This window comes from Protopterus annectens, chromosome 10.part0, assembly GCF_019279795.1.
Source record: "Protopterus annectens isolate FY-2018-M chromosome 10.part0, PAN1.0, whole genome shotgun sequence".
Taxonomy (NCBI): Eukaryota; Metazoa; Chordata; order Ceratodontiformes; family Protopteridae; genus Protopterus; species Protopterus annectens.
The window spans coordinates 15,906,016-15,918,770 of NC_056744.1; the positions used below are offsets into that span (position 1 = coordinate 15,906,016).

Consider the following 12,755-nt stretch of genomic DNA (forward strand, 5'->3'; position numbering starts at 1 on the left):
ATGGCAGTCTCCTGTATATGTGGGATCTAGGTAGTTGGATAGACTGTCTTTGGATGTAAATAGGAAGGTGGTCACTAAGGGAGTTGAGTAAGGTGTGGGGGTTGTGGTAGAGATTAGGGTCTGTAGTAAGTATCCAATCAAGGATAGAGATGGAACCAGAGCTTTTATTAAAACAAGTGGGGATGTGATGAGTTGTTTGTAGCCATGCAGGTTAATACTAATAATTGGAGAGCCTGACATAAGTTTGGACCAGTCTATGTTTACATCTCCTAGAATGGTAGTTTCATAGGACATATTATCAGAGAGCCATGACAGTATGCTTTCTATGATTGGAATGTTGTTTTCTGGTGAGATATAAACTTGAGGTTACAGCAAACTTTTTGTGGGAATTCAAGTGACAGTTAAGTACAATTAGTTAAGCAGGGTGAAAACTTGCCAATGGTATCTGTAGGGGAGAGGTTAAGAAGATCAGAGTTGAGAACTGCAACACCACCACCTTTTTGTCTCTCTAGCTATTCAAAATATGTTGTAACCAGGGGGTAGGATTTCATTATTAGCTATATGGGGTTTTAACCAAGTTTCAGTTATGGTTAAAATACGAGGACAGTGTTGGGCTATCCAGGAGTGTAGTTCTGTGGTTTTATTGAGAAGGCTTTGTAAGTTTATTGAGAACAGGTCTAGGGTTTTGGGGGTGGAGCAATAGGGAGGAGGCAGGGATTTGTTAGGGTGGACATAAGGGTAAGGATGGGTGCATCCTGGGGTATAGTGAAGGGGAGGAGGGAAAAGGGTTGGGGTGAATGTCACCAGCTAGCAGAAGAGTCATTGTAAGTAATGTAGGATGTGGATGAAATGGGTTGTAACTATAGAGCAGTACTTTAGGTTTGTCAGTGGGGGAGATGTGAGTGAGAGTTTTGACCTTGTACAGATGGAAAAGGGAGCTTGTAAAGAGTATTGGAGAGATGTAGAAGGAGTAGGTTGTGTTACCGTCGTTAAGGGAACAGGAATGAGTAGGGCGTGGGTTTGGATAGTCTAGTGTGTTGTGATTTGAGGTGAGTTGAGTAAGAAGGAAGAAAATTGGGATACTTAGATAAATGTAAGATATGATGCTGCAAGTTTCAGGGGAGGGGAATTGTGATTATAAGCTAGCTTGAGATAAATTCAATGTCGGGGCATACATCAAATTTAAATTCAAAAATGTAAATCCTACGTGACCGACACCTTATTTCTTTCTTTCCACCTCTCAGAATAATTGCCCCATGAATGTAATTACTGTTTTTGACACTTTTTGAATTCCATTATTTTTGAGTCTACTGTCCCTTTGGGAAAGCTCTTCCTGTCATCCATCACTTCCCCTGTGAAGAGATATTTCTTTGTCTGTTAACTGAGCATCATTGTTGCATTTTTTTTGTCCTGTTATTCTTCTGTTTTTGTTTGTTCTAATGTTTGAAGTACATACAAACTTCTCCCCATTCCACTTCAGCTTTCCTTCATGCAGACTATATCTACACATTGTAATACAGCACAATGGCATTACTGGGGGTGTCTGACAGGTAGCACTGATATGGGCATGTAGGACCCCTCAGCAAATGAGATCCTGAAAACAGCTCAACACTTTCTTTTAAAATATTTACAGGTATTAGGACTTGGTGGGGTGAGATAAGTAGCTGGTACTTTAAGCCTTCACACATCAGCCTGATTATTAGGTACGGGGGAGGATAGAGAGAGACAGAACGAGACCACCACCTATATGAACAAGTGGCCAAAGGTATAGTGTCAGAAATTGTAGAGACTCACTGAGTCCATGCTGGGAAAGTTAGGAAATCCTGAAAAATGACAGAAGTACACTGCTGTCATGAGATGTGTCCCTCAATGGAGTGAGATGAAGGAAATGCATGTGACTCTATGTTACTGGCCCCAAGGCACCCTACCAGTATTACTGGTCTGCCATGGCTCTGATTTGGTAAAACTCTTCTTTTTGTATGTGTTCAAATCAGCAAAAAGAGACACTTGTTTTTTTACCAGTGGTAAGATACTTTGTTTCCTTTTTTTTTTTTAAGTTTTTTGTCTAAAATGGTCTACCTGATCTTAGTATTCTGTGTACATGTTGATTTTCACCCAGAGACATCAGGCACAAGTTTAATTAATGCTGTTGCATCAGTGATATACACTAAGATCTTTTACTTTGCAACAGCTTCCCATACATCAACAGGAAGCAAGAAAACACCTCTTTATTTGTCTTCTTTTTTGATTTTATCACCTGTCAGTGGAAAACTTGATGGTAAATGACTGAACTCTTGTCTAGTAAACTGTTGTTGCTATCTGGAGTGAGACCTAAAAGGAGGAAAAGATTTTAGTTGCTAAAGCCTCGGGAGAAAAAAGAGCAAGCTTAGTGTATTACAGTGAACTGCTACCTGTTAGCGGTGCTGCACAGAAAGATACAGTAATTGTTTGTGCTGTTGTACAGTGTTACCTGCTTGTACTATGTCAGAGAACTGTTGGCTAATTGGACTTGGTTAGAGAAATGTTAGTAGTGGAGAAACCTCACCACTGAAGTAACAGTTGACTAGTTTGCACTACTAAGCCAACAAGTCTAGAGAAAAAGGAATGGACTTTTTATTTTCATTTGCAAATGTCCTTTTTTGATGTTGAACACTTATTTTGTTTAATCCATCACAAAACAATGTCTGTTTTGTTTAGTTGTTCACAAAACAGCAACCAAAAAATGTGAGTTTCATCCGTCATTAGTTATGACAGAGATGTTTTATTTTCCTGCAATAATGTTATGTTATAGACTTGAACAAAACTGATTGCACCGATTTCCTACAATTTATTGCTTCTTGAGTAATCTGCGCTGTTTTGTTGTCATCTTCTGAAGTGCTTGTGTTCTATGTTCTTAAGACATGAGATCACCAGAAGCTGCACGCCACATTCCATATATCACGAGGTGTCTTAGCTGTCTGAGAAAAGAATAGCTATGTTTTTATTGGTAATGCCTCTTTCCATGTATCAGAGAATTCTACCAGCCTTTCTCACTTTTCTCTCTCTCTGTCTCTGTCATCCTGCTTGATTTACCTTCATGGTTTTATGATTTGCCCTAGGACAGTGATGGTGAACCTTTTGGGGTCAGCGTGTCAAAAATTCGGAAAATGCCTATCTTGACTATGCTGGTGTGTCACTCTCTCCCCTGAACAAAAGAGCAACAATTCTTTACATACTCATTTATTTAAAAAATACAGTCCAATAATGTTTGATGCTATGTATTATAAAAGGTAAAAGAAAAATCAGTGACTTACAATAGAGAAAATGATATGCGCACAGATAATTGGGCTTAAAGCAGTGCACCAAAAAATTACCCTACTTTTAATAGTAATTTTGAACTGAAAAAAAAATATGGAACACATTGCATTTGATTTGATTAACATCAATTAATGACTTTTTGTTGCTGAGTTTTGACTTTTTTGTTGCTGAGTTTTAACAGATAAGAGCAAGGTCACATATTTTTTGTATTTTTGTTCATTCAGTTTCTTTGGTAACTAGGGTGCTGGTGAATGCTGGAGTGTCACCCAAAATGTTGTGGCGTGTCACCTTTGATGTGCATGTCATTTCTTCGCCATCAGGAAGTTCATCAAAGTATTCAATGTTGCAGTCCTCACATTTAGGATTTCTGCCTGCAGGTAGCCTGTAATGCTGCCAGCTTTACATACTTTTCTTTCTTACACACATTGCTTGATTAACCTTGATGTTGTTTATGAGTTTCGCTAGGCTCCTTTCCTCATTTATTTATTTTTTTGCAACTGCATTCCTTTGAGTGCTTACTTCTATATCAGAGCATTCCTCTCACATGCATTATTTTGCATTTTTTTGCACTGAATGTAATGTGCTGTGTGTTTTAGTTCATTCCTTAAGTCTTGCTAAATTCTCTCTACATCTTGTGTATCAGTCCTGCTGCGTAACACTGATCATTGTATTGATGGTGGTTCTTGTAGCCCAGGCATTGATTCTCACAGTTCCCTTTGTCTACTATGTAACTCCAAACAAGTCTTCCCACTTTGTCCCTATATATACACACACACACACATATATACACTGAGATATGCAAACCAGAGGCTGTCCCACAAACGAAGTATACTGCTATCTGGTGTAATCTAGCATAATACAGTCCTATACAATGATTTAATGACTCACTTGGTAGAATATGGAACACAGAGCTGTGTTTACACTCACCTCAGCTCAGAACCATAGCCTTTGACATACAGATAGGTTTATTAAAATACATATACACAAGACAGTGACTGTTTTTACTGTTTTGTACAACTGAGTATCTACGCAAGAAACAGAAGTCTCTTACAGTATGTACTGGCAATTTGTAAAGTTTTTTAAACAAAAGCCTACTTTTGAATTAATTTACATGTTATTTCTGCAAACACTGTTTTGCTGAGTCTTTGTTGAAAAAAGGCTGTGGGCTCAGAAGGACTTGCATGATTAAAAAATGAAATGAATAAACCACATAGGTACAGTATAACAAACAGTTTAAAGGAAATACGTGGCACTTAATGTAGCCTTTTGTGGTCTTGCTTCATTTCAGCAAACTGCCGAATTAGTCAGTGTGTTTGCTTTCTAATTTCTTACCTGTTTAAGCTCAAACCATATAGCTTGAGGAGTTTTTGGAGACCCATAATGAATTTCTATTCCGGGAAGTTTTGTCCCCTCATTGGGCCGTAATGTTCGTAAAGCCTGAACCTGCTGGAGTTTAATTGTGAAAAATACATCCTAGGAAAAGAAGAAAAATAATGCATTAGTACTTCAAGAGCTCTTTTGCGCATTGTTCTTTTGACCATATATGTGGAGTAGAAGCTCACCTTACCTCATCACTGCTTTGAGATTCTGTATTATCCCTTTCTACCTTAACATTTAAAATGTAAAAAGGCTCAGTCATCAGAGAACACTTTTCTCTTCTTGTTTACATACATCCCATCTCTTTGCATATTTGCTATTCACTCTGAGATACTCCATTCCCTTCTATCCTAGTTGTCACACTTCCTCTTCCATCTCCAGCCTTTTCTTTATCTCTCTTCATCTTCCATCTCCAATCCTTTCTGTCTGTGCTATCTACATACTTCCTTCTACTCTTCTGTCCATTTCTTTCTAATCCTCACCTCCATATTCCTTCTTGCTCCAAAAGTCCATGAGGCTCCACTGTTTCTCTCGTTTTACAGATTGAATACACCTCTGTGGAACTTCTAATAACTGATAGCTCATGTACCAAACTAGCAAGGTTTGGGTTATTACTGTCATCACCTGCTATATCAGTCTCTTTATATATCTTTGGAAAGGTATGATTTTGAATACTACGAAGATATGATTGTATATCTTGATCTCTCCTTTGTCTCAGTCCATTCCTGGAAAATGAGACAGTTCAGCCTATTTTACAACTATGTTAATGAGATTCATAGCTGGGCTGTTCACTGTATGTACGTGTTTTTTTTTTTCTAATATTTTTAGCTGTAAACTCTGGACCGAAACTGAAAACGATACCCTGATCAACAAATATATAAATAAATCAAAAATATTTAGTGAACATATATCAGCTTGAATCTCAATAATTTATTATTTTATTGAGTGTGTATTATGAGAGATACAAGTGCTTTGCTGTATGGTAATTGTCTGCTGCATGACAATATTTTGTAAAATAATTTGATGAAATATAATTCCTTAGAACTTTCACCTCATGTTTGCATTGGGTTAGAAGACTCATGCTAAGAGAAATAAATGCATATTATGCTAGTTTACAGACAGGATACAAGTACACTGACTTCTCTTATTCTGTCAGTATACTTGTAGGATCATTCAAGAATTTGGTTAAAAAATTAAGAGTCTTTTAATTAAATTCCATTTCTGAATGGGGCCTTTATTACACAGAGACTGTTCCTGAACTATTTAAGCAATAAATCACAACTGTGCAAGGACATATCAGGATTTACCCACAGCTGGTGTGGTTTAATCACAAGATTGAAGCCTGAGTGATTAAACAAAGCCATCCTTGGGTAACTCGTGATATACCCATGCACATTTGTGGATTAATGTTATTATCCATTATATTATGTATAGAAGACATTGCTTACTTTTCTTAAATACTTAATTTGTATGAGGGTGTTTCAAGCTCAGACTTAAATTCCCATATTTGCACAGTACATCAGTGCAGTAAAGGAGAAGGGATGGAGAAAACAGAATCTCTGTTGCTTTTTGTTAACTATTAAAAAATAGATATTTACAAGGGGCGTCAGAAACATATAAGGAAAATCAAGTGGGTTTCTGTTTGTTTAGTTTTGTAGAAAGGACTGAGTTTTCTTATATTGTACTCTGTCTCTCAACATATTCCAATATAAAGTCTGGTTGCTCAATGGCACTTCAGTGGACTGACTTCTTTCTTTTGAAACATGCTCCATTTACAACAGGCACACTAGTTGGCCTGCCCAATCAGCAGGCACATTTTGACATACTAAACACCTGTAATTAGATAATTTAGAGAACTGCAGTGCTTTTTTTACAAACAATATGGAAAATGAAAGAAAGTTATTTTAATTATCGCTATCATTCTGTCATTAAATTTGCTTAAGAAGGAAAAAGAAAATGACCAGGTCTTTTAAAAGAAGTGTGTTTTTTAAATTTTTTTGTAACATTTGATAATCTGTAACAGTGGCTTGTTTTTAAAGAAGCTGTCCCTAAAAGCTGTCTGTTGATGTAGTTGTACGTTTAACCTTATTGTTTTTAAGGAAGCAATTCTATATTGCTTGGACCTCTTCAACTGAAAAAGTATTTATTTTTTGTATGGTATTTTTCCTTGTGGCTGTAACTAAGTTTGTCATAAAGTATTAAAAAAGAGATAAAAACTGTCAGGCTATATTCATAATATATTAAGATGAAGAAAAGTAAGTGGAATTACAAAGATTAGCCCAAGTGTTTCTTCTTATACCAAGCCACTGTATGAATATTTGGGTTAAGGTAACCCTTTTGCGAATGTTTTATTTTTTTTCTAATGTTATATTAACAGAAATTTAAATCTGTGGCATCACAGAATCATAAAATGCAAAAGGCCATTTAAGCCTAGCCAGTACCAACCCTTAGACCTTAATTCCCTTTTCAAGGAGTGATAGGCCAGTCGTACTAGGGAAAATTTATGAATATCCATCCAGCTGTCCAATTGCTTCTTAAAGGAAGAATTGTTTGATCTGGAGAGGAAGCTTATTCCACAGAAGGAGTATTCATTGCATGACAAGTCTGTCTTTCCACAATTTGTTCATTTGCTGAAGCAGGTTCAGATTTCTGGTTCTAGTCTTCACTGGAGTGTTTGATTTGTAGAACAATAAGTGGTCTTGGACTGTTGAATCCCTAATGGGCAGGAAGGCACAGCTTGCCCTTATGGAGTCTATAAAACACTGATTACAGGTACAAGGATTTCAGTCTGTCTTGATAGCTCAAATACTTTAGGTCCATGATTCTTTTAGTTGGGAGCATTTGGGGTGTCTCTGACTGTTTCATATGTTTAATAAGAGGTATTGTATTCTCTGATGGGCCTGTTAAGGGTAACTATTAAGTGCAGATAAAAGGGGTAAGGACTTCTTCAGATCTAGAGGAAATACTCCTTGTGATCAGCTGTGCCAGATGGAAAGATTTCCTGTACATCACCATAACTTTATGATTAAAGGCGAGTGAGTTATTTACCCATGTTCCAAGGTGTCTCATAACATCTTCATTTTGAAGTGGGGTACTTTCTCTACTATAAGCTGGGTGAAAGATTTGTTTGAAAATACAATATTACATTTTTAGCCTTTAGCTGTAACCTGGTTTCAGAGAACCTACTATTAACACTTGTCAGTTCACTTTGTATCTTCTGCTTATCAGAAGAGCATTTAAGTATAACAACCAGGTTGCAGTCATCAGCAAAACTGGTTAACCAGAGTTCCTGGTTTTTGATTTGGAGTTCAGAGAAGTATATATTGACTAGTAGAGGTCCCAGCATGGAATTTTCATGCCCTCTGAGGATGTACCTTCCAATTTCGCAATGTGGGATATGCCCCTCAGCCAATTAGTTATCCATTTAGCTACACAGGGATCAATTTGGAGAGCATGTGGCTTCTTGATAATGTTAGCATATGGTATAATATCAAATGCCTTCAGAAATTGAGAATTTGAAATTATAATTTGTGTGTGTACTTAAAAGCAATGATTTGAGTTCTGTACAATCTTACTGAATGGCATTGATGACTGAATCCTTCAAATGACTGAACATTCTGATTTAGAACTGTCACTAGTCTATCATGTTTTCAATCCTTGGAAATTATGGCTACTGCTTATAAAGTGGGTAAACTGACTACAAATGATTTTATTCTTTTCATCTTTATAACACTTTATGCTTAAATAAGAAGAATTCTGTAATGTTTATTTTGTGCTCTTTAATTTCTCTCCCCACTGTCTTCTTTTTTAAATACATTTTATTGTTTTATACAATGAGCTTAAGTTTGGACATTCCTACTTGTTTTACATAAAACTAAAGAATAACACAATGATTTTAGGATTAAGTATAAATTTAGTTACATCTGTTAATAGAAAATTTGATGGTGGTGTACAATACATTCTAGGCACTAGTTGCCCCCCCCACCCATATTTTGGAAGCTTTGCCGTATGGGGAAATTGTTAGAATTTACAGATTATGTAATAATGAAGATGTGTTCAACAAGGAATTGAACTTATTGATGAACATGTTTTGTCAGAGGGGTTACAATGAAGAAGTAATTCAAAATAGCTATATGAAGTTTTCTGGACATAGATGTAAAAAAAGTTGCTAATAAGTTGTATATTAGGCATCCAGTTGAATATAATGATAAAATTAATGAACAAAAGGATGATTTATATTTTGTTACAACTTATGGTTGTTTTAGTGTCGAATTGGTTAAGTTAGTTAACCATTATTGGAATTTTTTTAATTCTCTGAATAATGTGTCATCCTGGTTAAATGTCAAATTAAAATTTTCTTACAAAAGAGGTAGGAATATAAAGGACTTTTTAGTAAAAAGTAGATTTGTTATGCCTATTGCTCATGTACATCGTAGTTTACTAATAAGTGGTACGCATAAGTGTGGTAAATGTAAGGCTTGTAGTTTTATAGTTACTAGCTTTCCTTACATTAATAATGTTAGTTTTAATGTATGTAATAATTTTAGTTGTAATTCTGAGGGGGTGATATATGCCCTTAAATGCCCATGTAATAAATTTTATACTGGGGAAACTAAAGGGGCTTTTAAGCTTAGGCTTATGGAACATGCGAGGGACATTATTAATAACAAGGAAGAAAGCTCTGTAGCTGTACATTTTAGGAATTTTCATAATAGTAGAAATGAGGGTTTGCAAAGTACAGTTTTAGAAAAAATAAATTGTTCCTGGCATGATCGTTTGAATATTAAACAAGTTTTATTACGTAAAGAAGCCATTTACATTTTGAAATTTAATACTATGCATCCAAATGGTCTTAATGAAGAACTAAATTGGAGAGTACTCATTTGATGTAATGATTGTTTTATATTTAATTGATTTATTGTATAATTGTTTTATTAATTGATATGTATCATATATAATGTGCTTGTGTTTATGAGTTTTTTAGTCCTTGAAGGCTACGGCCGAGACGTCAGAGAATTAAATTTGTTTTTCAAGTTGTGGATTTGCCTGTTGTTTTTCCAGTTTTACTCGTGTTTGTTTTGGTGGTCATCAACCTACTATTAACACTTGTCAGTTCACTTCGTATCTTCTGCTTATCAGAAGAGCATTTAAGTATAACAACCAGGTTGCAGTCATCAGCAAAACTGGTTAACCAGAGTTCCTGGTTTTTGATTTGGAGTTCAGAGAAGTATATATTGACTAGTAGAGGTCCCAGCATGGAATTTTCATGCCCTCTGAGGATGTACCTTCCAATTTCGCAATGTGGGATATGCCCCTCAGCCAATTAGTTATCCATCTAGCTACACAGGGATCAATTTGGAGAGCATGTGGCTTCTTGATAATGTTAGCATATGGTATAATATCAAATGCCTTCAGAAATTGAGAATTTGAAATTATAATTTGTGTGTGTACTTAAAAGCAATGATTTGAGTTCTGTACAATCTTACTGAATGGCATTGATGACTGAATCCTTCAAATGACTGAACATTCTGATTTAGAACTGTCACTAGTCTATCATGTTTTCAATCCTTGGAAATTATGGCTACTGCTTATAAAGTGGGTAAACTGACTACAAAGGATTTTATTCTTTTCATCTTTATAACACTTTATGCTTAAATAAGAAGAATTCTGCAATGTTTATTTTGTGCTCTTTAATTTCTCTCCCCACTGTCTTCTTTTTTAAATACATTTTATTGTTTTATACAATGAGCTTAAGTTTGGACATTCCTACTTGTTTTACATAAAACTAAAGAATAACACAATGATTTTAGGATTAAGTATAAATTTAGTTACATCTGTTAATAGAAAATTTGATGGTGGTGTACAATACATTCATGGCACTAGTTGCCCCCCCCCCCCCATATTTTGGAAGCTTTGCCGTATGGGGAAATTGTTAGAATTTACAGATTATGTAATAATGAAGATGTGCTCAACAAGGAATTGAACTTATTGATGAACATGTTTTGTCAGAGGGGTTACAATGAAGAAGTAATTCAAAATAGCTATATGAAGTTTTCTGGACATAGATGTAAAAAAAGTTGTTAATAAGTTGTATATTAGGCATCCAGTTGAATATAATGATAAAATTAATGAACAAAAGGATGATTTATATTTTGTTACAACTTATGGTTGTTTTAGTGTCGAATTGGTTAAGTTAGTTAACCATTATTGGAATTTTTTTAATTCTCTGAATAATGTGTCATCCTGGTTAAATGTCAAATTAAAATTTTCTTACAAAAGAGGTAGGAATATAAAGGACTTTTTAGTAAAAAGTGGATTTGTTATGCCTATTGCTCATGTACATCGTAGTTTACTAATAAGTGGTACGCATAAGTGTGGTAAATGTAAGGCTTATAGTTTTATAGTTACTAGCTTTCCTTACATTAATAATGTTAGTTTTAATGTATGTAATAATTTTAGTTATAATTCTGAGGGGGTGATATATGCCCTTAAATGCCCATGTAATAAATTTTATACTGGGGAAACTAAAGGGACTTTTAAGCTTAGGCTTATGGAACATGCGAGGGACATTATTAATAACAAGGAAGAAAGCTCTGTAGCTGTACATTTTAGGAATTTTCATAATAGTAGAAATGAGGGTTTGCAAGGTACAGTTTTAGAAAAAATAAATTGTTCCTGGCATGATCGTTTGAATATTAAACAAGTTTTATTACGTAAAGAAGCCATTTACATTTTGAAATTTAATACTATGCATCCAAATGGTCTTAATGAAGAACTAAATTGGAGAGTACTCATTTGATGTAATGATTGTTTTATATTTAATTGATTTATTGTATAATTGTTTTATTAATTGATATGTATCATATATAATGTGCTTGTGTTTATGAGTTTTTTAGTCCTTGAAGGCTACGGCCGAGACGTCAGAGAATTAAATTTGTTTTTCAAGTTGTGGATTTGCCTGTTGTTTTTCCAGTTTTACTCGTGTTTGTTTTGGTGGTCATCAACCTACTATTAACACTTGTCAGTTCACTTCGTATCTTCTGCTTATCAGAAGAGCATTTAAGTATAACAACCAGGTTGCAGTCATCAGCAAAACTGGTTAACCAGAGTTCCTGGGTTTTGATTTGGAGTTCAGAGAAGTATATATTGACTAGTAGAGGTCCCAGCATGGAATTTTCATGCCCTCTGAGGATGTACCTTCCAATTTCGCAATGTGGGATATGCCCCTCAGCCAATTAGTTATCCATCTAGCTACACAGGGATCAATTTGGAGAGCATGTGGCTTCTTGATAATGTTAGCATATGGTATAATATCAAATGCCTTCAGAAATTGAGAATTTGAAATTATAATTTGTGTGTGTACTTAAAAGCAATGATTTGAGTTCTGTACAATCTTACTGAATGGCATTGCTGACTGAATCCTTCAAATGACTGAACATTCTGATTTAGAACTGTCACTAGTCTATCATGTTTTCAATCCTTGAAAATTATGGCTACTGTTTATAAAGTGGGTAAACTGACTACAAAGGATTTTATTCTTTTCATCTTTATAACACTTTATGCTTAAATAAGAGGAATTCTGTAATGTTTATTTTGTGCTCTTTAATTTCTCTCCCCACTGTCTTCTTTTTTAAATACATTTTATTGTTTTATACAATGAGCTTAAGTTTGGACATTCCTACTTGTTTTACATAAAACTAAAGAATAACACAATGATTTTAGGATTAAGTATAAATATATATTTTCACATCTCTCAACATTGCAAATGTAATTTAAACCCTATTCAAAAGCCTCAACTGACCGCCTGAAAGAAACTTGGTATTGCAATAGTTGGTTACAGTGATAATGTAATATTTATTTTTGTGGCCAACAGTGCTAATAAAGTAGGTCCCTGCCTATCAGCCACAATTCATAACTCAGATATATAAACAATTAATCTACATTTAAGGTGATACTGCAGCACAGGTTAATACATGAACATTCCCAGCACCTCATGTGAAGAGATACCAGACCTCCTCTGTAGCAGGACGACTGCTGCCACTGACTGTGGGCTTCAGTATGTATCACAGAACACCTTTATT

At 35.1% G+C, this 12,755-nt stretch overlaps 1 protein-coding gene across 3 annotated transcripts in view; it reads right to left on the reverse strand.

The window, feature by feature from the left end:
- Positions 1-12,755, reverse strand: part of MYO15B (myosin XVB) — a 1,190,858-nt gene that overhangs the window by 18,519 nt on the left and 1,159,584 nt on the right. For all 3 annotated transcript variants that reach the window (XM_044084949.1, XM_044084950.1, XM_044084948.1), the window contains one exon: positions 4,630-4,770. In XM_044084949.1, coding sequence (XP_043940884.1) covers positions 4,630-4,770 — 141 coding nt within the window. The remainder of the gene's footprint in view (positions 1-4,629; positions 4,771-12,755) is intronic.